The sequence below is a fragment of the Macaca thibetana genome, chromosome 14 (assembly GCF_024542745.1).
Source record: "Macaca thibetana thibetana isolate TM-01 chromosome 14, ASM2454274v1, whole genome shotgun sequence".
Classification (NCBI taxonomy): Eukaryota; Metazoa; Chordata; class Mammalia; order Primates; family Cercopithecidae; genus Macaca; species Macaca thibetana.
Window position 1 is genome coordinate 48327016 of NC_065591.1, and position 24804 is coordinate 48351819.

The 24804-nt window shown below is 37.5% G+C and overlaps 1 protein-coding gene and 1 long non-coding RNA gene across 3 annotated transcripts in view; both read left to right on the forward strand.

Annotated features, from left to right (window-relative positions):
• PIK3C2A (phosphatidylinositol-4-phosphate 3-kinase catalytic subunit type 2 alpha) overlaps positions 1 to 24804 on the forward strand; it is a 119107-nt gene that overhangs the window by 54259 nt on the left and 40044 nt on the right. For both annotated transcript variants that reach the window (XM_050758943.1, XM_050758942.1), the window contains exons 4-13: positions 3466 to 3623; positions 5964 to 6084; positions 7067 to 7178; positions 8776 to 8855; positions 8987 to 9050; positions 15372 to 15515; positions 16869 to 16917; positions 17005 to 17215; positions 19623 to 19745; positions 21871 to 22038. In XM_050758943.1, coding sequence (XP_050614900.1) covers positions 3466 to 3623; positions 5964 to 6084; positions 7067 to 7178; positions 8776 to 8855; positions 8987 to 9050; positions 15372 to 15515; positions 16869 to 16917; positions 17005 to 17215; positions 19623 to 19745; positions 21871 to 22038 — 1230 coding nt within the window. The remainder of the gene's footprint in view (positions 1 to 3465; positions 3624 to 5963; positions 6085 to 7066; positions 7179 to 8775; positions 8856 to 8986; positions 9051 to 15371; positions 15516 to 16868; positions 16918 to 17004; positions 17216 to 19622; positions 19746 to 21870; positions 22039 to 24804) is intronic.
• LOC126936313 (uncharacterized) lies at positions 3630 to 5938 on the forward strand. Its single transcript, XR_007719426.1, has 2 exons — positions 3630 to 4860; positions 5187 to 5938. It is a non-coding gene; the product is annotated as an uncharacterized LOC126936313 (long non-coding RNA).

The following is a 24804-nucleotide window of genomic DNA, read 5'->3' on the forward strand; positions in this document are numbered from 1 at the left end:
AAATGATTGTTTTTGTTTACACACACACACACACACACACACATTTATGTGGTACAAAACTGCAAATGGACTAAAGAGAGAATGAGTTCTTTTTGTAATTTTATTTTCATTAGTAGACTATGATTGTAACAAATATTAGAGCAGTAAGAAGTACTGGTGTTTTTGAAGCCATGTTCTAGGAACTTCTCTTGTTCCCCTGTGGTGACCATGGAGATTGAGGTGAGGAGATGTGCTTTGAAATTAGTGGCTCTATTTTTTCCCGTATGCTCATTTTGCAGCGGATTTTTAAAACAAATTTTAGGCTTTTAATTAGAGAGCCAGTTCTTTGCTTTTTGAGATCTCCAAAAATTATTCGTTTAAATTCAGCTGTGAAATTAGTGTCAGGCTGTCAGAATGATATTTGTTTATAGTTAAGATAAAATATAAAACAGACTTGGAATTTATTAGCAGTTCTAGGTATTGGTTCTTGTTGTTGTTTCTCATCTGTGAAATTAAAAGAGTTGGACTAGTGATTTCAAAGATCTCTTTCAGTTTAAGGTTCTGTAATACATTGATTCAGGACTACTTTTCATTACTATTGAGTTTTTGTCTTATTTCTTTATTTTTTTCATTTTACACCTATCATAATTGACAAAGCTTGCTATATCTACTAGTTACAGGTGCTGAAAATGGTTTTTTTTTTTTTGAGACGGAGTTTTCACTCTTGTTGCCCAGGGTGGAGTGCAGTGGTGCGATCTCGGTTCACTGCCTCCTGGGTTCAAGCTATTCTCCTGCCTCAGCCTCCTGAGTAGCTAGGACTATAGGCATGTGTCACCATGCTCAGCTAATTTTTTTGTATTTTTAATAGAGACAAGATTTTACCATGTTGGCCAGGCTGGTCTTGAACTCCTGACCTCAGGTGATCTGCCCACCTCGGCCTCTCAAAGTGCTGGCATTACAGGCGTGAGCTACCGCACCCGGTCAAGAAAGTTCTTCTAATAGTGTTAAATACCAGTAGAAGTTAGTGCCACTTTATTTGTGGTCCTTTAGGATAAGATGAGAAACCACACTCTACACCTGTCTTTCTGAATAGCTTTATGGTCATATAATATTAATATATATACTATTTATATCCTATACTAGTATCTTGACCCCAAAAACTTGCTATGTGTTTTCAAGGACTTCAGCTCTGCATTTGGTTAATTTTATTCTAAGTAGTGCTGATATACTTTCCTATAGAATAATGTTAATTCATTTGAAATCTTTCAAAACCCTCATTTTTATCTCTTCTCCTCTTTATATTCTGATTTTGTATGATTTGGTTATCTGTGCAGAATTTTAGTCTGATTGAGCACACAAAAGTAGAAAAATAAACCATAAAGGATTTTTGTTTCTGCATAGAGATACTGAATTTCCTAAACTGTAGATCTACACTAAACAGACAAAGCCTTTTATTTGGGTGATAGGGGAGTAGAAATTTTAGAAAAAATAAAAATTAGAGTTAAATACTCTTTATAGGTAGTTACTTAAGAACATCAAACTGTGATGTGTGGCTTAGAGTATCCATAAAAATACCTTATCTGGTCTATATTTAAAGTGAATAATTTACTCAGACAGCAGTTATTCATTTAGTAGTTTAATTTGATTTTGTATGTTTAAATGTTTAAACATTTAGTTACAAAAAAACCCACAAAAAAAACCTCAATTGTAAGGAATCTTACATCTTACGTGTTTTGTGGTTTTTGGCAATTTTTATAAAGCAAACAAACCATGGATTAGAAGAAATCAATTTTACAGAAAAAGGAAATTAGTGTATTTTCTGGATCTGGTATCTTCCATGGTACCAAGTAAATACAAAAAGGACCCATTATAAAAACATTTCTTAAATTGTGATAAAATATGTGTAACAAAATTTACCATTTTAACTGGTTTGAAGTATACATTTCAGTGACATAGTTACATTCACATTGTTGTGTAAAAGAAAGGACTTATTTTAAGAAAGGGAAATGCAGGTTTCCTCCTCTCAAACAAAGCTAAGTTTTATCACTGGAATTTTTGTCTAATAAATTCTTTTCTTAGCTATCAAGAATTTCTGCTTTTACTTTTGTCATCCTTAACGGTTTCTGAAAATTGAAAGCTTGCTTAGATATAGAAAAAATTCTCTAACATTTCATACATTAATTTCATGATTTGATGTGAGCATCTGTCTTAGTGTTTGTATTACTATAAAGAAATACTTGAGACTGAGTAATTTATAAAGAAAGGGTGTATTATATTTTTAATATTGGATCCTTTGTGTTGCTTAACAGTTCAGTGCAAAAACTAGATTTATTCCTTCACTAACTCATTTATTTGACAAGAAGGTTAAAGCACTTACCATGTACTAGGCACTGTTCTAAATGCTTTATAAACTAAATTCACGTAATTCTCACAACAACCCTATCAGGTAAGTAGTAGTATTACCCCCAGTTTATAGAAGAAAAAACTGAAGCAACAAGGAGATTTAATAACTTGCATAAGTTCACACAGCTAATAAGTAGTATAATCAGGATTCAATATAAGGTAATTTGGCTCTAGAGGATATGCACTAATGCTTACATGTGCTACTTCTCCAGAACCTTTTTCTGTCAACTCAAGCTGTTTTATTCTACTTCCGTGACCTGATTATTTTAATCTCTACAGAAGCAAGTATATACTTCTAGCATTCATTCCATTCATAACCCTATGAAAAGCAGGTAGGAGAACTGGTCCCTGTCTTCTAACCTCTAGAAAAAAATCAGTTTAAAAGAGCTCACAAGTGTAAAGAAGTTATCAAATCTGTCTTTGTCTTATGATAACAGCAGTGCTGGCTGGAGACGAGCCATACACCACATTCATATATTTAATTTTAAACTGTGTTGCTCCTATGAATACCTTCACAGGCAGTTCTTTCGATTCCCTAAGTTTTAGAAATCACTTTGAGGGAAGAAAGGCCTTGGAGCACTGTAAAAAACCATTGTCTGTATTTTGTTCGTTATCTAGCAGCCAAAAACAACGTTTGTAGGAAAAAGGTCCTTAGAAGAAAAAAAATTTTCAAGACAACAAACATTTTATCCTTTTGGCCATCACAGTTTTAGGACTACATTGCCTATAGAATCATTTAAAAGGTACCATTTTGTGTACTTGTACTGTGTAGCAAAAGATTTTTAAGCAGAGGACCTCATTTAAAATGCCATTTATCCAAGCATGTGCTTGGGTAGCGTTGATAATGTTACCAAAGCTATCCTGGCAGTAGGTCGTCTCTTCCTTTTCCTTGGGTTTCTTTTATTTAAAAGGAAAATGCTGGTATTTGGAGTTTCAACAGGAGTTCATTCATTGCAGTTTCATGAGCTGCTTGAGTTGGACAATGACACAGAACTGAGTGGCTATAAACATGTAAAACCTTGTTCAGAGCCCTCAGATGAAGTTTTTTAAAAAAGAATTTAATTTCTTCTTTCTTGTGAACAGATTGAAGACCAAATTTCCGTATACCAATCACCGCACAAACCCAGGCTATTTGTTAAGTCCAGTCACAGCACAAAGAAACATATGCGGAGAAAATGCTAGTGTGAAGGTCTCCATTGAAATTGAAGGATTTCAGCTACCAGTTACTTTTACATGCGATGGTAGGTTTATGGTTCCTCAAGCCTCTTGTTTTGTTCTGTAAGGGGGAAATGTTTAAAATATCAATATTGGCCGGGCGCGGTGGCTCAAGCCTGTAATCCCAGCACTTTGGGAGGCCGAGACGGGCGGATCACGAGGTCAGGAGATCGAGACCATCCTGGCTAACACGGTGAAACCCCTTCTCTACTAAAAACTACAAAAAACTAGCCGGGCGAGGTGGCGGGCGCCTGTAGTCCCAGCTACTCGGGAGGCTGAGGCAGGAGAATGGCGTGAACCCGGGAGGCGGAGCTTGCAGTGAGCTGAGATCCAGCCACTGCACTCCAGCCTGGGCGACAGAGGAGACTCCGTCTCAAAAAAATAAATAAATAAATAAAATATCAATATTATCATTCTTTTAATAAACCAATTTTGTTATCATGTGTCTTTTTGTCATTCATATGGATACTTTTCTGGTTAGAACTAGTGGGGAATCAGGTTACCTTTATAAATAGATAATTATCTGAAAAGTGCTGAGTAACTTTTTGTTAATCAGTGGCTCTTGGCCAAGGCCCAAAAGCATTGGATAGAAAAGCTAATTATAATCTAATTCTTTATTTTTATCCTTCATTTTATGACAGGCAGCATGCTTGCTTATAAAGAGCTGTCAGTGAAATTGAAATTCCAGATATCTTGCTAAGTTCTTCTATGGAGAAGATAATTCTCTTTTATTTTAATCCTTTCTTCCAAACTTGGTATGGGTGTCCTCTCTAGAGATGTCTGTAGGAATTTTTTTCCTTTAGTTTTAAAAACTAATTTTATTTCCTTGCAGAGTTTATTGCATTTCATAATATATATTATCTTAACAGGATTCCAACCAAGGAATGAGATCCTTTATTTCTACAGTACTTTGGCCTAAGAATTATGCAATTTTTATTCTTTAATGGTTATGACTAGGAATGTGTCTAATATTCAGATACATTCTTTCTAGCTTTGTACTTTTGAAGGCCCTTTGAAAAAATATAAATCTGAAACCGAAAACCATCAGCTACTGTAACAATTATTCTTTTAGTTGTTAAAGGAAAAGTTTTGTGGTTTTTGTTGTTGTTGTTGTTGTTTTTTGAGAGACAGTCTCACTCTGCCACCCAGGCTAGAGTGCAGTGGCATGATCTTGGCTCACTGCAGTGAGGGTGAGAGTTAGACCCCATCTCAAAAGTATAACCTACCTGCTGTATTTTTATTTTTCATTGGAAAATATACCAGGTGGGCGCGGTGGCTCAAGCCTGTAATCCCAGCACTTTGGGAGGCCGAGACGGGCGGATCACGAGGTCAGGAGATCGAGACCATCCTGGTTAACACGGTGAAACCTCGTCTCTACTAAAAAAAATACAAAAAAAAAAAAAACTAGCCGGGCGAGGTGGCGGGCGTCTGTAGTCCCAGCTACTCGGGAGGCTGAGGCAGGAGAATGGCGTAAACCCGGGAGGCGGAGCTTGCAGTGAGCTGAGATCCGGCCACTGCACTCCAGCCTGGGCGACAGAGCGAGACTCCGTCTCAAAAAAAAAAAAAAAAAAAAAAGGAAAATATACCAGGCAAATGTCAAACATTTAAAATGGTGAATCATTTTCTTGTAATTCATTTTAAATCATTGTTTGCTAGATACTGCTAAATATCATCTGTGGGGGATTGGTTCCAGGACCCCCTTCAGATACCAAAATCCTAGGATGCTCAAATCCCTGATATGACATAGTATTATCGTATAACTGATACACATCCTTCTGTATACCTTATTTATTTTTGGTTTAATTTTTAAATTTTTAACTTGCATGGGTACATAGTAGGTATATATATATTTATGGGGTACATATGATCTTTTTTTAAAGCATCAAAGGGAAGGGGTAAAATGATGTTTTGATACAGGCATACAATGTGTAATACTACCGTATACTTTAAATCACCTCTAGATTAGTTATATTACCTAATGCAATGTAAATGCTATGTAAATATTTGCTATACTGTATTGTATATGAATAATGACAAGGAAAAAGTGTGTACATATTCGGTACAGATGCAGTTTTTTTCTTTTCAAATATTTTTGTTCCATGATTGGTGAATCCACAGATGCAGAACCAACATATATAGAAGGTCAACTGTGTTAAGTTAAATAAAACATGTTATTAAAATTAGTTTCACCTCTTTCGATTTACTTGTTTCAGTGTGGCAACTAGAAAATTTGAAATTATATGTGTGGTCTACATTTGTGGACTGCATTATATTTCTATTGTATACTGCTGTCTTAAATTATAAGTAATACAGTCTTGAATAAGTATGAATGAGCAAAGTGCAAATGATGACTAACTCTTTTACAGTGAGTTCTACTGTAGAAATCATTATAATGCAAGCCCTTTGCTGGGTACATGATGACTTGAATCAAGTAGATGTTGGCAGCTATGTTCTGAAAGTTTGCGGTCAAGAGGAAGTGCTGCAGAAGTAAGTTTATTTAACTACTGAGCAACATCTTTGACAATTTCATTTTTAATGGTTTAATCTAGAAAAATTTCAAGTTGAATTTATAATGCAGAAATACGTTGGGTCCTATTGAATTGATTTATCGAATTAGTAAACTTTTATTCAAATATATGATGTCTAAGATGTCATGTCTAAGACAGTGGTGGGGGTTCAGAGATAAGTGAGACATTGTATTCCCTTAAGGAGCTTGTAGTCTTTACAGGAAGAATTTCAGGCAGCTGGTCAATAAGTGATATAATGGGTCTTTCTTACTGTAAAGAGTCGATAGTCACATCATTATAGACTCTATTTTCCTTTTGCAACATGCACTGTTACTTTATGCACAGTAGTCAGCTGTGATTTCCTTTTAGTTGCCTGAAATAATCGTTATATGAATCTTTTTCTTACCCAGGTATTTATTATATCTTTTTTTGAGACAGAGTTTCACTCTTGTTGCTCAGGCTGGAGTGCAATGGCACGATCTCGGCTCACCGCAACCTCCACCTCCCGGGTTCAAGCGATTCTCCTGCCTCAGCCTCCCAAGTAGCTGGGATTACAGGCATGTGCCACCATGCCCAGCTGATTTTGTGTTTTTGCAAAATACAGCCCTTTGGTCAGGCTGGTCTCGAACTTTCGACCTCAGGTGATCCACCTGCCTTGGCCTCCTAAAGTGCTGGGATTATAGGTGTGAGCCACCATGCCCAGCCTTGTAATTTATTATATCTAGCATTTAGTCTTTTCTTATTTCCTTCTTCATCTTTGTCTTCCTCTTCTTTTTTTTTACATTGACTCTTCTCCTACAGAATAATTTCTCTGTTTAAATGCTCAGATTTGATTTAAAAACTGTCTCTGTGTTTTACCATTCTCTTCAATTTCTGATGCAGGTGCAATTTAAATTTTACCCTCACCTTTATAGTTTCTAATTTGAATAGAATAATAGTGAATAATTAATATATCTTAACAGTAATCATTGCCTTGGAAGTCATGAGCATATTCAAAACTGTCGAAAATGGGACACAGAAATTAGACTACAACTCTTGACCTTCAGTGCAATGTGTCAAAATCTGGCCCGAACAGTAAGTGTGTACCTTATAACTGAATTTCATTTATTTGAATCTGAATAATTCTGCTAATTTGCCAATTTTCAACTTGTACATTTTATATGATTTCATAGTTGGAATGGGGTGATGAACTCATCCTCAACAGTAATCTTCTTAGCAAATGAGGGAGGATCTTCAATCATGGAGGTTTAGGTAACATAGTCCTTAGAGGTAGAGGCATATTTGAAAATCAAAGTGGAGAAATTAAACATTTGGTTGGTAATAGCTTTATACATGAGTGAAAACATCAGGGTGAGTCAGGGAAAAATGAGGAAGAAGGAAAAATTTTGATTACTAAATATTGGTTGGGGATGAAAAGAAAATCCACATTGACCTTTGTACCAAACTGAGAAAAATAAATTATTCATCACAAAATGAAAACTAATTCCCTGTTTTAAAAGTTCACTACTTCAGTAGGTGGATGTTCTTTTTTAAAAAAAAAAAAAAAAAAAACTTTCAATGCTTTCTTTTGAGGTTAAAGCAAAATAGAATGCAGGAAATGTAACCATTTTGTTTTACTGCATGAACCTTTGGTGAACTTATGATTGAATTTTTAATCTCTAAAGAGAGTTATTCTTCATTTGGTAGAATTTTGGATGGAAAAATATCAGTGATGTCTGTTTTCTTTTTTTCTTGGTTTTCTTGAGTTTTGCTTTTATGTTAGGGGTAGAATTCATTTCAATCGGGTAAAGACTTTCATAAAATTTAGTACATTTTGGCAGTCATTGGTAACTTTTCAGTTTCTTAAGGAATGATGTCCTTTTTTTTTTTTTTTCTTTTGGAGACAGAGTTTCCCTCTGTCATCCAGGCTGGAGTGCAATGGCGTGATCTCAGCTCATTGCACTTCTGCCACCTATGCTCAAGCAATTCTCGTGCCTCAGCCTCTGGAATAGCTGGAACTGTGGGCATGCACCAACCCACCCAGCAAATTTTTTTTTTTTTTTTTTTTGTATTTTTAGTAGAGACAGGGTTTTGGTGTGTTGGCCAGGCTGGTCTCAAACTCCTGGCCGCAAATGATTCGCCTACCTCAGCCTCCCAAAGTGCTGGGATTACAGGCATGAGCCACCGTGCCCTGCCAGGAATGATGTTCTTGACTACATTTGCATAATGTAGACCTAGGGTAGAAGAGACGAGTACCTTGTTCATGACGGGGAGTGGGAGGAAAATTGATTATCATTAGAAAAAATAATGCAGAAATTTAAATGACCTCTTCCCCATCTGTTTTCTACCCCATATTCATTTGGCTATCAGCCATCTTTAAAGTATTTTTAGCTCTCTATTCACTATATATACAACAGAAATAGTTTTTGTTCCAAAAGCTATTTATATATCTGAAAGTAGACTTGAAAGCATTTATGTTTTCCATTTAACAAACAAGTTTTTTTTCAGGATGTTGACTCACTTTTTTTCTGAGTCAGTTATAAATAATATTTAATTCTGATAGAATTTTATTTTCAGTTCTTGGAAAAACACTTTGGTTTCAAGATTTTATCATACACTTAACTATATTTAATTTGACAATAGAAAGACCAAAGAGTGGATTTGATTTTTTTGTGTAAATGTGTTTGTTTAGGCAGAAGATGATGAAACACCCGTGGATTTAAACAAACACCTGCATCAAATAGAAAAACCTTACAAAGAAGCCATGACAAGGTATATAATCTAAAGCATTAATTGCAGGTTTTCAGACTTTGTTTTTGGATGCAAATACACTTATTTTGGTGATTAAAACAATCATTTTGTGTATAGCATCCTTCAGCCACAATAACTGCTGTTTCTTTCAGACACCCGGTTGAAGAACTCTTAGATTCTTATCACAACCAAGTAGAAGTGGCTCTTCAAATTGAAGTAAGTCTTAATTCACATTTTGGCATAATGACTTAAAGATTCTTGATTCTTCTTTCTCTTAAATGGTAGTATTGGCATTAGAGTAAATATTTTAGGACTTTAAAGACTATATTATTTTTAATTTATAAAGAAAATAGGTTTAATTGACTTACAGTTCAGCATGACTGGGGAGGCCTCAGGAAACTTAAATCATGGAAGAAGGCACCTCTTCACAGGGCAGCGAGAAAGAATGAGTGTTGAGCGAACGGGGTCCATTATAAAACCATCAGATCTCATGAAAACTCACTATCATGAGAACAGCATGGGGGAAACCACTCCCATGATTCAGTTATCTCCACCTGGTCCCGCCCTTGACACGTGGAGATTATTACATTTCAAGGTGAGATTTTGGGGGGACATAGAGCCAAACCACATCATTGTGCCCCTGGCCCCTCCCAAATGTCATGTCCTCACATTTCAAAACACAATCATGCCCTTCCAATAGTCTCCCAAGGTCTTAACTCTTTCCAGCATTAACCCAAAAGTTTAAGTCCAAAGTCTCATCTGAGACAAGGCAAATCCCTTCCACCTACGAGACTGTAAAACCAAAAGCAAGTTAGTTACTTCCTGGATACAATGAAGGTACAGGTGTGGGGTAGAGACAGCCGTTCCAAATGGGAGAGATTTTCCAAAACAAAGGGGCTAGAGGTCCCATGCAAGTCCAAAATCTAATAGGGCAGTCGTTAAAGCTTAAAGACTTTCTTTTTTTTTTTTTTTTTTTTTTTTTTTTTTTTTTGAGACTGAGTCTCCATGTGTTGCTCAGGCTGGAGTGCAGTGGGGCAATCTTGGCTCTCTGCAACCTCTGCCTCCTGGGTTCAAGTGATTCTCCTGCCTCAGCCTCCTGAGTAGCTGGGATTGGAGGCATGCATCACCATGCCTGGCTAATTTTTATGTTTTTAGTAGTGATGGGGTTTCACCATGTTGGCCAGGCTGGTCTCAAACTCCTGACCTCAAGTGATCCTCCCACCTCAGCCATCTAAAGTGCTGAGGTTACAGGCGTGAGCCACCGTGCCCAGCCAAGACTATATTCTTGACATTGATGTTTCATGTCTTGTTTTCGGACCTAAGTTACGTCAAAAGTTTTCAGTAATGCTTAAATTAACATGTTTATTCTCACTTCAGCTCTATTGCTAAGAAGAACCTTCAGTTCAACTCTAAAAGCATTTATTGGATGCTTACTATATGCTGAATGCTAGAGTTTTGAAAATGAATGACCTAGTCCCCACCTATCAGGAACTTAAAAACTAGTGGTGAGGGATTTAAACAAAACTTCAATATAGTGTAGTAAAATGTATTATAGAGGTATGCCTTGGAGTTAAGGAGATTAAGGAAGGGCACCTTACCTAAATTGAGGGTTCAAGGAAGGCCTCTTAGAAGGGATGTTGCCTGAACTGTCTTATATAGTACGAGTTAGCAAGAAAAAAATTGGGAAGGGTATATAAACAAAAGCAGATAGGTGTGATATTTACATGGAAGTATAAGCAATTCTGTGATAGAGTACAAAGTATAAAATGAAAATTGGCAGATGACATGGGAGATAGCTATGTGATTATAATCCGTGTTAAGGAATTTTACTTTATCTTCTAGGTCAGGAGACCATATCCAGTCTACCTTCTAATTTGTAAATTAAAAAAAAAAAATTTAACAAAACCACACACCTGGTTGTTGTTGTTATTGTTGTTGTTGTTGTTGTCATTGTTTGAGACAGTCTCACTTTGTCACCCAGGCTGGAGTTCAGTGATATGATCTTGGCTCACTGTAATCTCTGCCTCCCGGGTTCAAGTGATTCTCCCACCTCAGCCCCCCTAGTAGCTGGGATTACAGGTGTGTGCCACCATGTCTGGCTAATTTTTGTATTTTTGGTACAGACAGGGTTTCACCATGTTGGTCAGGCTGGTTTCGAACTCCTGACCTCAAGTGATCCACTCGCCTTGGCCTCCCATAGTGTTGGAATTACAGGCATGAGCCACTGCGCCTGGCCCTATACCTTTTTTTTTTTTTTTTTTTTTAAACATATTGTCTCTTGTCATTTACATTTATGCTCCAACATTAGAGTTGGGTAGTTGGAACAGAGATTGTATATCCTGCAAAACCTAACCTGTTACTGTTTGGCCCTGTACAGAAAAAGTTGGCCGACTCCTGCTCTAGCCACTTAAGGTGTTTTTAGCCTAGAGTGGTTTGGGTGAATTGTTTAGTCCTGTGATCTGAAATCACTCTGGCTGTATTGTGGAAGTTAGATTTCAGGTTGGGATTGGTTTCAGAGCGAATATTTAGAAAGGTTTTTATAGTAGTCCAGGTGAAAGATGAAGAGCATGGAAAAGTTTAAAAGGAAAGAACTGATTAACAATATTTAGGAGATAAAATTGGAAAGATTTTAATAGGTGATGAGATGTGAGTGAAGGGGAAATAGTATAAGTGTAGGATGGCTTCCATATTTTTATCTACTAGTATGTTCTTATCAACATATAAATATATTTATTCAAAAATATTTACTGAATATCTCTGGTAAACTGGAGTTTACTAGAATCTGGAGTTTCGTATGGAGTGTCCAGGCTAGAGATAATAAAATTGGGAATCATCAGAATATAAATTGTATTTTGCAGCCATAAGACAGGATGAGGTCACCAGGAAAATCCTTGTAGATGAAGAGGAAAAGAGTTACCCATCCTAAAAAAAAAAAAAAAAAATCCCCACCCCGCCCCCTGCCGCAGGAGCCACACCATTTCTCTATTCTCCTTGCCACAAAACTTCTGAAAGTTAAGTGGTTTTGCTGCTTCCATTTCCTTTCTTCCAATTCTCTTACATGCCCACTCCAATCAGTTTAGTACTTCCCCGAAACTGTACTTATTAAGGTCATCAAGGACTTCCATGATCCTGAATTCAGTAGTCAGTTCCTAATCTGTTGATCGATTGATGGATGGATGGATGACAGGGTGTCACTCTGTCGCCCAAGCTGGAGTGCAGTGGTGTGATCACAGATCACTGCAGCTGCAACCCCCTGGTCTCAGGTAATCCTCCCACCTCAGCCTCCTGGGTAGCTGAGACTACATTCCATGCCCAGCTAATTTTTATGTTTTTTGTAGAGACACGGTTTCCCTATGTTGTCTGGGCTGGTCTTGAACTCCTGGACTCAAATGATCTTCTTGCTTCAGCCTCCCAAATTGTTAGGATTACAGGTGTGAGCCACCGTGCCCACCAAATCTTTATTCTTTTCAACCTGTCTGTATTTTTTGATACAGTTGATCATGTCTTTCTTTTTGAAATACTTAGTTGGCCTGTGGGATACCACCTTCTTGCTTTCCTTATTTCCATTAGCTGCTCTGTCTCACTCTTACTTGTGGCTTCTTCCTTATCTTCCTGCATATCCCCAGGGCTCAGTTCTAGAACCTCTTCTCTCTGTATTCACATCCTAGGTGATCTTGGTATATCCCTATACTGATTGACTCTGAAATTTATATATCTAACCTTAACCTTTTCCCCAACTCCAGACTCAAATTATCTATTACTTGACATCTTTATGTGAATATCTAATTAATTGACATCTCAAATTTAAGATGTACAAAACTGATTTTTTTATAGTACCTTTGTGTCTATTCACCCATCGGCCTTCCCTTTCTCTTTTTAAGAGGTTTTTTTTTTTTTTTGAGACGGAGTCTGGCTCTGCCGCCCAGGCTGGAGTGCAGTGGCCGGATCTCAGCTCACTGGAAGCTCCGCCTCCTGGGTTTACGCCATTCTCCTGCCTCAGCCTCCCGAGTAGCTGGGACTACAGGCGCCCGCCATGTTGCCCGGCTAGTTTTTTGTATTTTTAGTAGAGACGGGGTTTCACCGTGTTAGCCAGGATGGTCTGGATCTCCTGACCTCGTGATCCACCCGTCTCGGCCTCCCAAAGTGCTGGAATTACAGGCTTGAGCCACCGCGCCCGGCCAAGAGTTTATTTTTTAAGAGCAATATTAGATTCAGAGCAAGCTGAGAGGAAGGTGCAGAGATATCTCGTATACCCCCTTCCCTACACATGCATAGCCTGATCTCATTATTTCTCTTTTTAATAAATGGCAACTTTGTCTTCCATTTGCTCAGGCCAAAACCCTGGAGTCATCTTTGACGTCCCAAGAAAAAGATCTTATACATTTCACATTCAGTCTAATTCTGGTCAGCTCTACCTTGAAAATACATTTAGAATGTGAGTGCTTTCATCACTACCAAAGCTGTACTCTAGTCAATTACAGTAGTTTCTTACTAATCTCCCAGTGTCTACCCCTACAGTATGTCTTCAACAGGCAACCAAAATGATCTTTTGAAAATAAGTCACTAAATGGAATGTGATATCCTGGATTATATTCTGGGAGATAAAAAGCTCATTAGTGGAAAAGTTGGTAAAATCTGAATAAAGTTTAACATTTACTTAATAGCAATATACCAGTGTTAATGTCTAGCTTTGACAAATGTAACATGGTTTATGTAAGATTTACTTAGTCTAGTTTTCCAGCGTTATATGGGAACTTTGTATTATTTTTATAACTGTCTGTAAATTTAAAATTATTGAAAGGTAAAGATTTTAAAAATGAAAATAGGAAAATTAGCTGGGTATGGTGGCGTATACCTGTAATCTCAGCTACTCAGGGGGCTGAGGTAGGAGAATTGCTTGAAACCGGGAGGCAGAGGTTACAGTGAGCTGAGATCACACCGCTGCAGTCCAGTCTGGGTAAATGAGACCTGTCTTAAAAAAAAAAAAAGAAAAGAAAAGAAGAGCAGGAAGCAAAATAAGAGAAAATCAAAGGCAGAAGGTGGGGCTTTGAAAAGATAAAGTTTGTAAATCCTTTAAAAAATGTTAGATCATGTCACTTCTTCGCTGAGAATCCTGTTTACTATCTTACTTAGTAAAATTTAAAGCCCTAATTGTAGCTTCAAGGTTCTACACAGTATGACTCACTATCTCTCTGATCTGACTTCTTATCACTTCCCTGTCTTTTTTCTCTGGTTGATTATCTGCCAGTTATGTTCCGCACTGGGGACCCTTGTGCCTGTTGTTCCCCTCTAAATGCTTTTCCCTGAGACATTTTCGTGGCTCAACACTTTTTTAAGGTCGGTGTCTAGCTCTAGTATCAGAAAGGAGAGCAGAGAAAGGGTGGATTTGGAACTAATAGACAATATATTGATAATTGGCACTTAAAGAGTAATGTAGGCTGGGCGCAGTGGCTCACGCATGTCATCCTAGCACTTTGGGAGGCTGAGGCAGGCGGATCACCCAAGGTCAGGAGTTTGAGACCAACCTGACCAACATGGCGAAACCCCATCTCTACTAAAAATACAAAAATTAGCCAGGCATGGTGACAGACACTTGTAATCCCAGCTACTCGGGAGGCTGAAGCAGGAGAATCACTTGAACCTGGGAGGCAGAGGTTGCAGTGAGCTAAGATCCTACCACTGCACTCTAGCCTGGGCAACAGAATGAGAGTCCATCTCAAAAAAAAAAAATCAAAGTAATATGAAGTAATATAGGAGAATGGCATGACCTTCAAAACTGGAAAGGGTTTTGCGTGAAGGTGAAGTAAAAGGAAGCAGGAAGTATAAGTCAAATAAGCAAAAATGAGGAGCTAGAAAACAGGCCCTGAGGACTGCAGGGTAATTGGGTATTTGAGAAAATTAGGTGGTTTCATTTAAGCTTGAAGGTGAAGGTTTATAGTAGCCAAGCCTCAAGGGTGGAAAAATTTAAATTTTAAAGGGGTGGTATAGTACTGAGTTTCAGCCCATTCTAACAGTACTTGGCATAAAAGTTTGGCGTAAATGTTTTATGAATTAATACATTATATAAGAATGTTTCTTAATGAGGTATGTACTTCTCAGGTAAACGTTGCCCAGTGTTATTAATATGTGACTGACCTCTAAAGAACTTGGTTTTGATACCAAATTTTTGCAGGAGGAAGAGAAGGATTATTTTCAATGTGGAAATTATTTCCAAATGAGAATAAGAAAAATAAAAGCTCTAGTTTTAGTGATTTGTTACTAATTTACGCTTCTACTTCTGATTCTAATGGAAAATTAATAGCAATTTGCATATGAATAATTGTGTCAGATGAAGTGAAAATTAACCAGGCCTTGCCTTTTCCTACTTTGAAATAAACTATGCAATTGAAAAGCTATCTCATTTCTTTTCTTTTTCATCACAAGAGAGTAGAGAATGTCTGTTAGGGATATCTAAGATATCTAGTTTCTGACTTCGTCTCTGGAATTGGTCCTTTAAATTTCACCTACCTATTTTTATTTTATTTTGTGTTTTTAAAGAACCAGCACCGAGCAGTAGATCAAGTAATTAAAGCTGTAAGAAAAATCTGTAGTGCTTTAGATGGTGTCGAGACTCTTGCCATTACAGAATCAGTAAAGAAGCTAAAGAGAGCAGTTAATCTTCCAAGGAGTAAAACTGCTGATGTGAGTATTTTTGGTAACTAGGATTTTATTACATGCAAATATGTACTTAAACAGGAGATTTTTGCCTTCTCCTAGACAAAATATTGTCATTTTAACTTTGGCTTTTACTTTTGGGTTGAATCACTTACTTGGTTAGGTGGGGATTCCTTGGTAAGAAGTTGGGTTGCCTTGGAAGAGCTTTATGAGAGTTGACATTCAACAGGTGGATGTCAAACTGTGAACCCTTTGTGTATAGAGGAGGACCTCTGGCATAAATGAGTTGGTTTGGGGTTTAAGGATAGGTATTGAGCTTGGAAGACCTGGAGGACAGTAACTCTCACTTCTCCCTTGGGGTGGAAGCGTCCTGATTATTAGTGGGGGAAGTTCTACTTTGGCTAATACTCTCCCTGTTGAAAAGACCAAGGGCCTCAGCTATAATGCCTCAGAAGCAGCCAATTTAGGGGCCTTGCCTTTAGATTATACTGTTGGTTTTAATAAAAGCTGTCCCTCATGGTATTTCCCAGGAGATTTAATTAACTTGCTTCATAGGGACATTTTATCTTTAATTGCAAGGATGAAAGAAGGGGTGCATCTCACAGGCCACAATAAATATAAAGGATAGAAAAGTTATGTTGATGGTGTGCCCCTCGATATCTAGAAGAGGAACATAGTCCATGCATTCTCAGACAGATCGTGTCCGTATGGTATGTAGCAATGCGGGTTTCTTTTTTTCTACTTTTTTTATTTGCTGCTTTTTAGAAACTTATACATATACACACACACACATATATACATATATATACACATATATACGTGTATATATATACCCACACACATATATATACACACACACACACATGAAATTACTTGGAGGTGATCAACTACCATGGACCTAATTTTGTCTGAGGCTTCTATTTATTTTACCCATTTGCTGGATAAAGGAGCAGACAGCAGATGGGAGGGGAGTCAGTTTAGATATATATAAGCACTTTTTTGGGTCACCAGCCAAGTGGTAATAAATAGAGATCTAGATTTTTTTCTTTAAGGATATTCTTATGTTGTTTTAGAGCTACTAATGGAAAATAAAATACTGTACTTATCACTTCTAGATTTCAAATTAATATTAACCAAGCAGCTTTTGTTGTGTTTCAGTGATATTTTACAGTAGTTTTTAGTGATTCTGATTTTCTTAATACTAAAAATAATCTTGGTTTGTGGTTTTCCCTTTCTTTTTGCATTATTTATTTATTGTTTTATTAATTCTGTAGATACTTGGGAGGTTTCCCCTGGAAAAAGTTTCTTCGACATAGTATTTGACATTTTATATTATGTCATAGGCAATTTTCTGACTATTGTGTGTGTGTGCCTGTGTAGGTGACTTCTTTGTTTGGAGAAGAAGACACTAGCAAGAAGTCAACTAGGGGTATGTGTTTAAATCTTTAAATTTTAGCAATAATCATCACCTTTTCAGAGAATCTATTAAATTTTTCTTTTTTTTTTTTAAATCTAGGCTCACTTAATCCTGAAAATCCTGTTCAAGTAAGCATAAACCAATTAACTGCAGCAATTTATGATCTTCTCAGACTCCATGCAAATTCTGGTAGGAGTCCTACAGACTGTGCCCAAAGTAGCAAGAGTGCCAAGGAAGCATGGACTACAACAGAGCAGCTCCAGTTTACTATTTTTGCTGCTCATGGAATTTCAAGTAATTGGGTATCAAAGTAAGTAACTATTTAAACAGCCGGGCATGGTGGCTTGCACCTGTAATCCCCGTGCTTTGTGAGGCCACAGTGGGAGGATTGCTTGAGCCGAAGCATTGGAGACCAGCCTGGGCAATGTAGCGAGACCTCATCTCTACTAAAAAGAATTCTTAAAAAATTAGCTGGCCAGGCACGGTGGCTTATGCCTGTAATCCCAGCACTTTGGGAGGCTGAGGCAGGTGAATCACCTGAGGTCCAGAGTTTGAGACCAGCCTGACAAACATGGAGAAACCCTGTCTCTACTAAAAATACAAAATTAGCTGGGTGTGGTGGCATGTGCCTGTAATCCCAGCTAATTGGGAGGCTGAGGCAGGAGAATCGCTTGAACCCAGGAGGTGGAGGTTGCGGTGAGCCGAGATTGCACCATGGCACTCCAGCCTTGGCAACAAGAGGTAAACTCCATCTAAAAAAAAGAAATAGCCAGTGGTGGTGTGCACCTGTAGTCCCAGCTACTCAGAAGGCTGAGGCAGGAGTATTGCTCGAGCCAGGAGATGAAGACTGCAGTGCGCTATGATCATGCCACTGCACTCCAGCCTGGGTGACAGAGCAAGACCCTGTCTCAAAAAAATAAAAATAAAACATAAAAGAAAATACGTGCAGCTTTATCTGGCAACTATTCTGATCTTGTAAAATGTCAACAACCACTGTTATCTTGGTGTTTAAATGACTAACCTTTGTGATTTTCTTAAAAATTACAGAGGTGTTTGAAGCACTTCCAGTAAAGAAAATGTAATTCTTGCATGCCAAAAGCAGGAAAATATAGCAGGAAAACAGAGCAATTGTAAATTAATGCATATAGGCAGTTTAAGACAGGTGTTCGTTCATTCTTTTTTTTTTTTTTGGAGATGGAGTCTTGCATTGTTGCTCCCTGCAACCTCTGCTTCCAGGGTTCAAGCAATTCTTGTACCTCAGCCCCCTGAGTAGCTAGGATTACAGGTACGTACCATCATGCCTGGCTAATTTTTGTATTTTTAGTAGAGATGAGATTTCACCTTGTTGGCCAGGCAGGTCTCAAACTCCTGACTTCAAGTGATCTGCCCACCTCAGCCTCCCAAAGTTCTGGGATTACAGGCGTGAGCCACCACACCTGGCCACCAGTTTTAGTGTATTTGAAAATCAATGTATGAACTGAAAAGTCAGAAATATTTTTAGTGAAATAGTTTTATAGTAGCTTAATGCTGTGAAAAAGTCTACTGAAGAAATATCAAACAAGTTTTGCTTAAACTGGGCTTTAGATTAAAATATAGTAATTTAGTGACTTAAATGTGGTGTTTTAATTTATTCAATAAATATTTATTGAGCACCATCTGTGGGCAGTATTCTTAGTACCGGGGATTCGGTAGTACAAGGCAGCAAAAAACCTGTACTATTCTGGAACTTGCATTTAAATGGATATTGACGGTATCTGGAGGTATTTCATTACAGGGATAATAATCTCCACATTCTCCATAGGCACACGCACACACACACACACACACATTTGTACATAGACATGCACAAATATACATAGGGACACTAATGAGGTGAACAAATACTCGGTAGAAGACAATACAGAAAACAGTGATAAAGATAGAAAGTAAGTGAATAAAATGCTGACGTAAATAGGAGTAAATGGAATAAAGTTGAGAAAAATAACCAAGTAGTTAGCTTAGGGTTATTGTGTGAACCAATAAAATTTGATTTGAAATAAATTTAGAATGATAAATAAATTGTATATATGAACAAAGTGGTTAACATGTAAGGCTAGCAGTAAGTTAGATTAAGTAAAATACAATTTTATTGAATCTAAGACTCCTGCTTTACAAGATTACCTGACTGTATCCAACCAGCTGTGTACTTGGCAATTAGTGGCTGAGTCACTGCAATCTAATGAGAGAATACAATAGCATCTGTCCCCATAAATGGAAGACTCCCGATAGACTAGGAAGATTGGCTCAATGCAAGTCAGGCACATGCTTAGCTGACTATTTCAGTAGCTTAGCAAAGGAAAATGCACCAAGGGAAGGTAATGTTTGTACTCTTTCTACCTAGAAATGAATAAATACATTATTCAGTGTCGTTCAACTAAAATCTGAAGCTAATAACTGGGCACAAAATTAAATTATCCAGCCGGTGTTATTATGACCATGCTTTAAACTGGGACCTAGGAACATACATTCCCCTTTTTATCCCCTTTACCAAACCTCTTTTCTATTTTCATAGAATTTGCAGTGGTCGAATTTCAGATGGATTTCTAAAAATTCAAGTGAAAGGTGACCAGATTATTTCAGATATTAGTCTCTTTGGAGGAAGAACTGCTAATGTATTTGTATTAGTTAACTAATTTGTATTGTCAAGATAGAAATCAAGTTAAACTTTCTTTTCTCAGTTATGAAAAATACTACTTGATATGTTCACTGTCTCACAATGGAAAGGATCTTTTTAAACCTATTCAATCAAAGAAGGTTGGCACTTACAAGAATTTCTTCTATCTTATTAAATGGGATGAACTGTAAGTGAAATTTCTGGCTTTTTATTCTTTCGGTGTGTCCTGTTATCCTAACTTTAATTTTTATTGTAATTTTCATTGAAATTCATTAACTTCTTACTTATGTCTTAAGATCTCTTCTAGATATGATTTTGTAGAACAGACTGAAATTCTCATTAAAAAATATGAAATATCCTTTTAAGCCTTCATATTATTAAATTGCAAAAACATATCATTCTTTTTAGACTTTGTCAAGTTAAAGATAAATTTATAGTTATAGAAAGGAAGGAAAGTTATAGAAAGGAATCAAAGTTCTAGAAAGACAGTATTTTATAGCATTGCTTCAGTATTTATTCTGTAACACTATATAACAATTCTGGCTCTTAGATTAATCAACACTTAACCAAAAAAGTTATTTTTATTTTTTATTTTTTGAGATGAGTTTTGCCCTTGTTGCCCAGGTTAGAGTGCAGTGGTGCAATCTCAGCTCACTGCAAGCTCTGCCTCCCGGGTTCAAGCAATTCTCCTGTCTCAACCTGCTGAGTAGCTGGGATTACAGGCATGCGCCACCACGCCTGGCTAATTTTTTGTATTTTTAGTAGAGTTGGGGTTTCACCATGTTGGCCAGGCTGGTGTTGAACTCCTGACCTCAGGTGATCTGCCCACCTCAGCCCCCCAAAGTACAGGGATTACAGACGTGAGCCACCGCATCCAGCCGAAAAAAGTTATCTTAAATCCATGTACAAGATGATGTTTTGTACTATTTATATTTTTTAAATAGTGTTTTTCTTTTTTCTTTTCTTTTTGAGATGGAGTCTTACTCTGTCACCCAGGCTGGAGTTCAGTGGCACGATCTCAGCCCACTGTAACCTCAGCTTCCCGGGTTCAAGCGATTCTCCTGCCTCAGCCTCCCAAGTAGCTGAGATTACAGGTGTGTGCCACCATGCCTGGCTAATTTTTTTTTGTATTTTTAGTAGAGAAGGGGTTTTGCCTTGTTGGCCAGGCTAGTCTTGAACTCCTGACCTCAGGTGATCCGCCCACCTTGGCCTCCCAAAGTGCTGGGATTACAGGTGTGAGCCACTGTGCCTGGCCTAAAATAGTGTTTTTAAACTAAGGGAACTCTCATTATTTAGGCAGATAGACAGTTGCAGAACTTTTTACTATTTGTTCCACATTTATTAAATGTTTTCCTATTGTCATATTTTCTTTTATATTATAAAATAATACATGTCTGTGAAAGCAATCAAATAACACAAAAATGCATATAAGTAGAAAGTGTCACTCTGTTTTCAACATTTGCTATCTCAGAGTGCCTGCTCTTGACTTCAAGTGTTCTTTCAGACTTAAAAAAAATAATGCATTGGTAAACATATGTCTGTTGGTGTATATACTTTATTTTTTCATGGGAAAGAAGAGCGGGAGGAAAGGAAGGAGGAAGGAAAGCTGTTTGTGTATATACTTATTATATATGTTTGTGTGCATTCTTATATCCCAAAACAGAAATTCTCATAAACATTCATCTGGTTTTTCCAAAAGGAAATAAAAGTGACTAATATTATTTTGCCTGGAAATTAACACTAGAAATCTCAAAGGCATCTGCAAGTCTTTAAAGAAAGAAATGTTATATTTTGAAATTTTATACTGTTAATAAAATTTGTTTATTTAAAATTTTTAATAGGACAAGTTAGCCAGACTTCTGTTTAGCTAAAGTTTACTCAGTATTAAAGATTATTTGAGGCTGGTGTGGTGGCTCACACCTGTAATCCTAGCACTTTGGGAGGCCGAGTGGATGACCTGAGGTCAGGAGTTTGAGACCAGCCTGGCCAACGTGGTGAAACCCCGTCTCTACTAAAAATACAAAAATTAGCCAGGCGTAGTGGCGGGTGCCTATAATCCCAGCTACTCAAGAGTCGGAGGCAGGAGATCACTTGAACCCAGGAGGCAGGGGTTGCCGTCAGCCAAGATCGTGCCATTGCACTCCAGCCTGGGCAACAGAGCAAAAACGCCGTCTCAATAAAATAAAATAAAAATACCAAAATAAACATTATTTGAAAGGTTATATACAATACCTAAAATTGTCAGTCTCGTTAAAGTGTTAAATTTCACATTCAATCTAATTTGTTCTATTAATACATTTTTCCCCCCATAGAATCATTTTTCCCATCCAGATATCACAATTGCCATTAGAATCACTTCTTCACCTTACTCTTTTTGGAATTTTAAATCAGAGCAGTGGAAGTTCCCCTGATTCTAATAAGCAGAGAAAGGGACCAGAAGCTTTGGGCAAAGTTTCTTTACCTCTTTTTGACTTTAAACGGTAAGTATTACTGAGTTGTAATGATGAGTCACTATGGACACATCTGCACATCAGAATTGGCTAGATGACAAGGAGGTGAGGGGAGGAACATAGATGAGTGAATGAGCCTCTTCAGTTTTTCTAATGTGATAAAAGGAGGTCAGTTCAGAGACACGGATTAGAGGAAATAAAAGTTAGTCTGCTATAGTCTGAACATATCTGACTAGGTATGCACAGCTTTGTTTGCCACTCACTGTTCCATGGAGAAAAGCAGCAGCCAATGACTGTCATTTATATAAAGCACTATATTGTTGACATAATACCACAGTCTTATAAATTCCGTTGATACTAACCAAAGAACTTGGTTTTCCCTTTTCCTGTTTCTTTCCTACTCTTCTCCAGTTTCAGAGAATCTATAGGTGTACATTATTCCCTTCCTTAATTCTCTTTAGTAATCTATCCCTTACTGCCAAATGTCCCTAGTCTTTAATTGCCATACATCCCACAAGTATGCAAAACTCTATTAGGGATTCTTTCCCTTATCTTTAGGGGTAAAGGAATTTCTTTTGAGCTTGGTGTCTGTTAATAGCCACTGGGATAGCATAATCTATCTGGCCTTTTAGCTGAATATTTTAATTATGTTTTAAGGAATAATGTTTCATGAGATGATCAAGAGTTTTCCAAAGGAAAAAAAAATTTGGGTAAGTTTGGGATATGTTACATTCAGCACATGGGTGCATTCTGGAGAATAGATGATGCACACTGGCATATTAAAGCATCTCTAGGCAGGGCGCCGTGGCTCATGCTTGTAACCCCAGCAATTTGGGTGTCCAAGGTAGGCAGATCACTTGAGGTCAGGAGTTTGAGACCAGCCTGGGCAACATGGTGAAATCCCATCTCTGCCAAAAATATAAAAATTAGCTAGCTGGGCCTAGAGGCACACCCCTATAATCCCAGCTACTCTGTAGGCTGAGGCATAAGAATCACTTGAACCCAGAGGCAGAGGTTTCAGTGAGCCCCTCCCCTCCTGCCACAAAAAAAAAAAAAAAAAAAAAAAAAAATCTCTAAAGTTCTAAAAGAAAAATTTTTTTAAAAGGAGAAAAAAGCATCCCTAAAGCTTTGTAGTCAAGAAGCCTATTTAACTGCGTCTTATGACAATATATTTACTATAATAACAAACACTTATATAGCACTTACTATATGCTAGGTATTCATCTGAGTGCTACACAGGTATCCTTGTATTTCTCACAACTGCTCTATGAAATAAGTGGTGTTCTTATCCCTTTTTACAGGGGGGGATATCAAAGTACAGAGATTAAGTGACTTTCCCCAGGGCACTTAGCTAACACGTGGTAGAATTGGGATTTGAACCAGGCAATTTAGCTACAGGGTCTACATTCTTAACTATTACCCTATATTAACATACTCAAACTTAGTTGATACCATGACACTTTTTTGTTGTTCTAGAATATATCTTTTGAAACCCTGTGTTCCAAGGGAACCATTTGGGAAATGGTTTAATAATAAATCTATTTAACTTAAGATAAAACAAATACTGAGAATGAAAATTTCTGCTACTCTAATACTTTTTCTTCTTAAATGGCAAATACCCCATTTGATTTGCCAGTAATCATCTGTTGACAATAATAGGATGTTCAAAACACTGACTTTACAAATTTGTTCTTGAAATATTCTTTTCCCATGTGCTTAAAAATAACATTTATTGGCCGGGCGCGGTGGCTCACGCCTGTAATCCCAGCACTTTGGGAGGCCGAGGCGGGCGGATCACAAGGTCAGGAGATCGAGACCACGGTGAAACCCCGTCTCTACTAAAAATACAAAAAATTAGCCGGGCGCGGTGGCGGGCGCCTGTAGTCCCAGCTACTCAGGAGGCTGAGGCAGGAGAATGGCGTAAACCCAGGAGGCGGAGCTTGCAGTGAGCCGAGATCGCGCCACTGCACTCCAGCCTGGGCGACAGAGCGAGACTCCGTCTCAAAAAAAAAAAAAAAAAAAAAATTTATTGGCTGGGCACAGTGACTCACACCTGTAATCCCAGCATTTTGGGAGGCTGAGGTGGGTGGATCACTTGAGGTCAGGAGTTCGAGACCAGCCTGGCCAACATGGGGAAACCCCATCTCTACTAAAAATACAAAAATTAGCCTGATGTGGTGGCGCACGTCTGTAATCCCAGCTACTTGGGATGCTGAGGCAAGAGAATAGCTTGAGCCTGGGAGGCAGAGGTTGCTGTGAGTCAAGACTGTGCCACTGGACTCCAGCCTGGGTGACAGAGCAAGACTCCGTCTCCAAAAGAAAAAAAAAAACCACACATTTATTTAAAAAATATTTTTCTTTCTTTTAATCACTTCCCCCATATTCGAGGAGGCAGTATAAGATTTTTTGTTCTCTACATTTTAGTGGGTTCAGATTTTAATATCTGACATAATTTTGAACTACCAAAGGCTAAAGAAAGGCAGTTGAAGGGATTACTATTAATGGTGTGTATTAGGAACCTTTTGCTAAATATAATACATTACTACTCTAAAATAGAATATGCTGATAATACTGTGAAGAATTGTGTTCTCCACTGTCTGATAAATTAGTGTCAGAGAGCAGTTATGTGAAAGTTAAATATAATTTCATCATTATCATTAATTTTTATAAATAAATTCTGAAAACGTTCCTGCTCTTGAAAGCACCAGGAGTCTTTGCATAATTAGAGAACTATCTACATTTTGCCACTTTTATTGTCTAGTAATAAATGGTTTTGTTAGATAAATGATATAATAT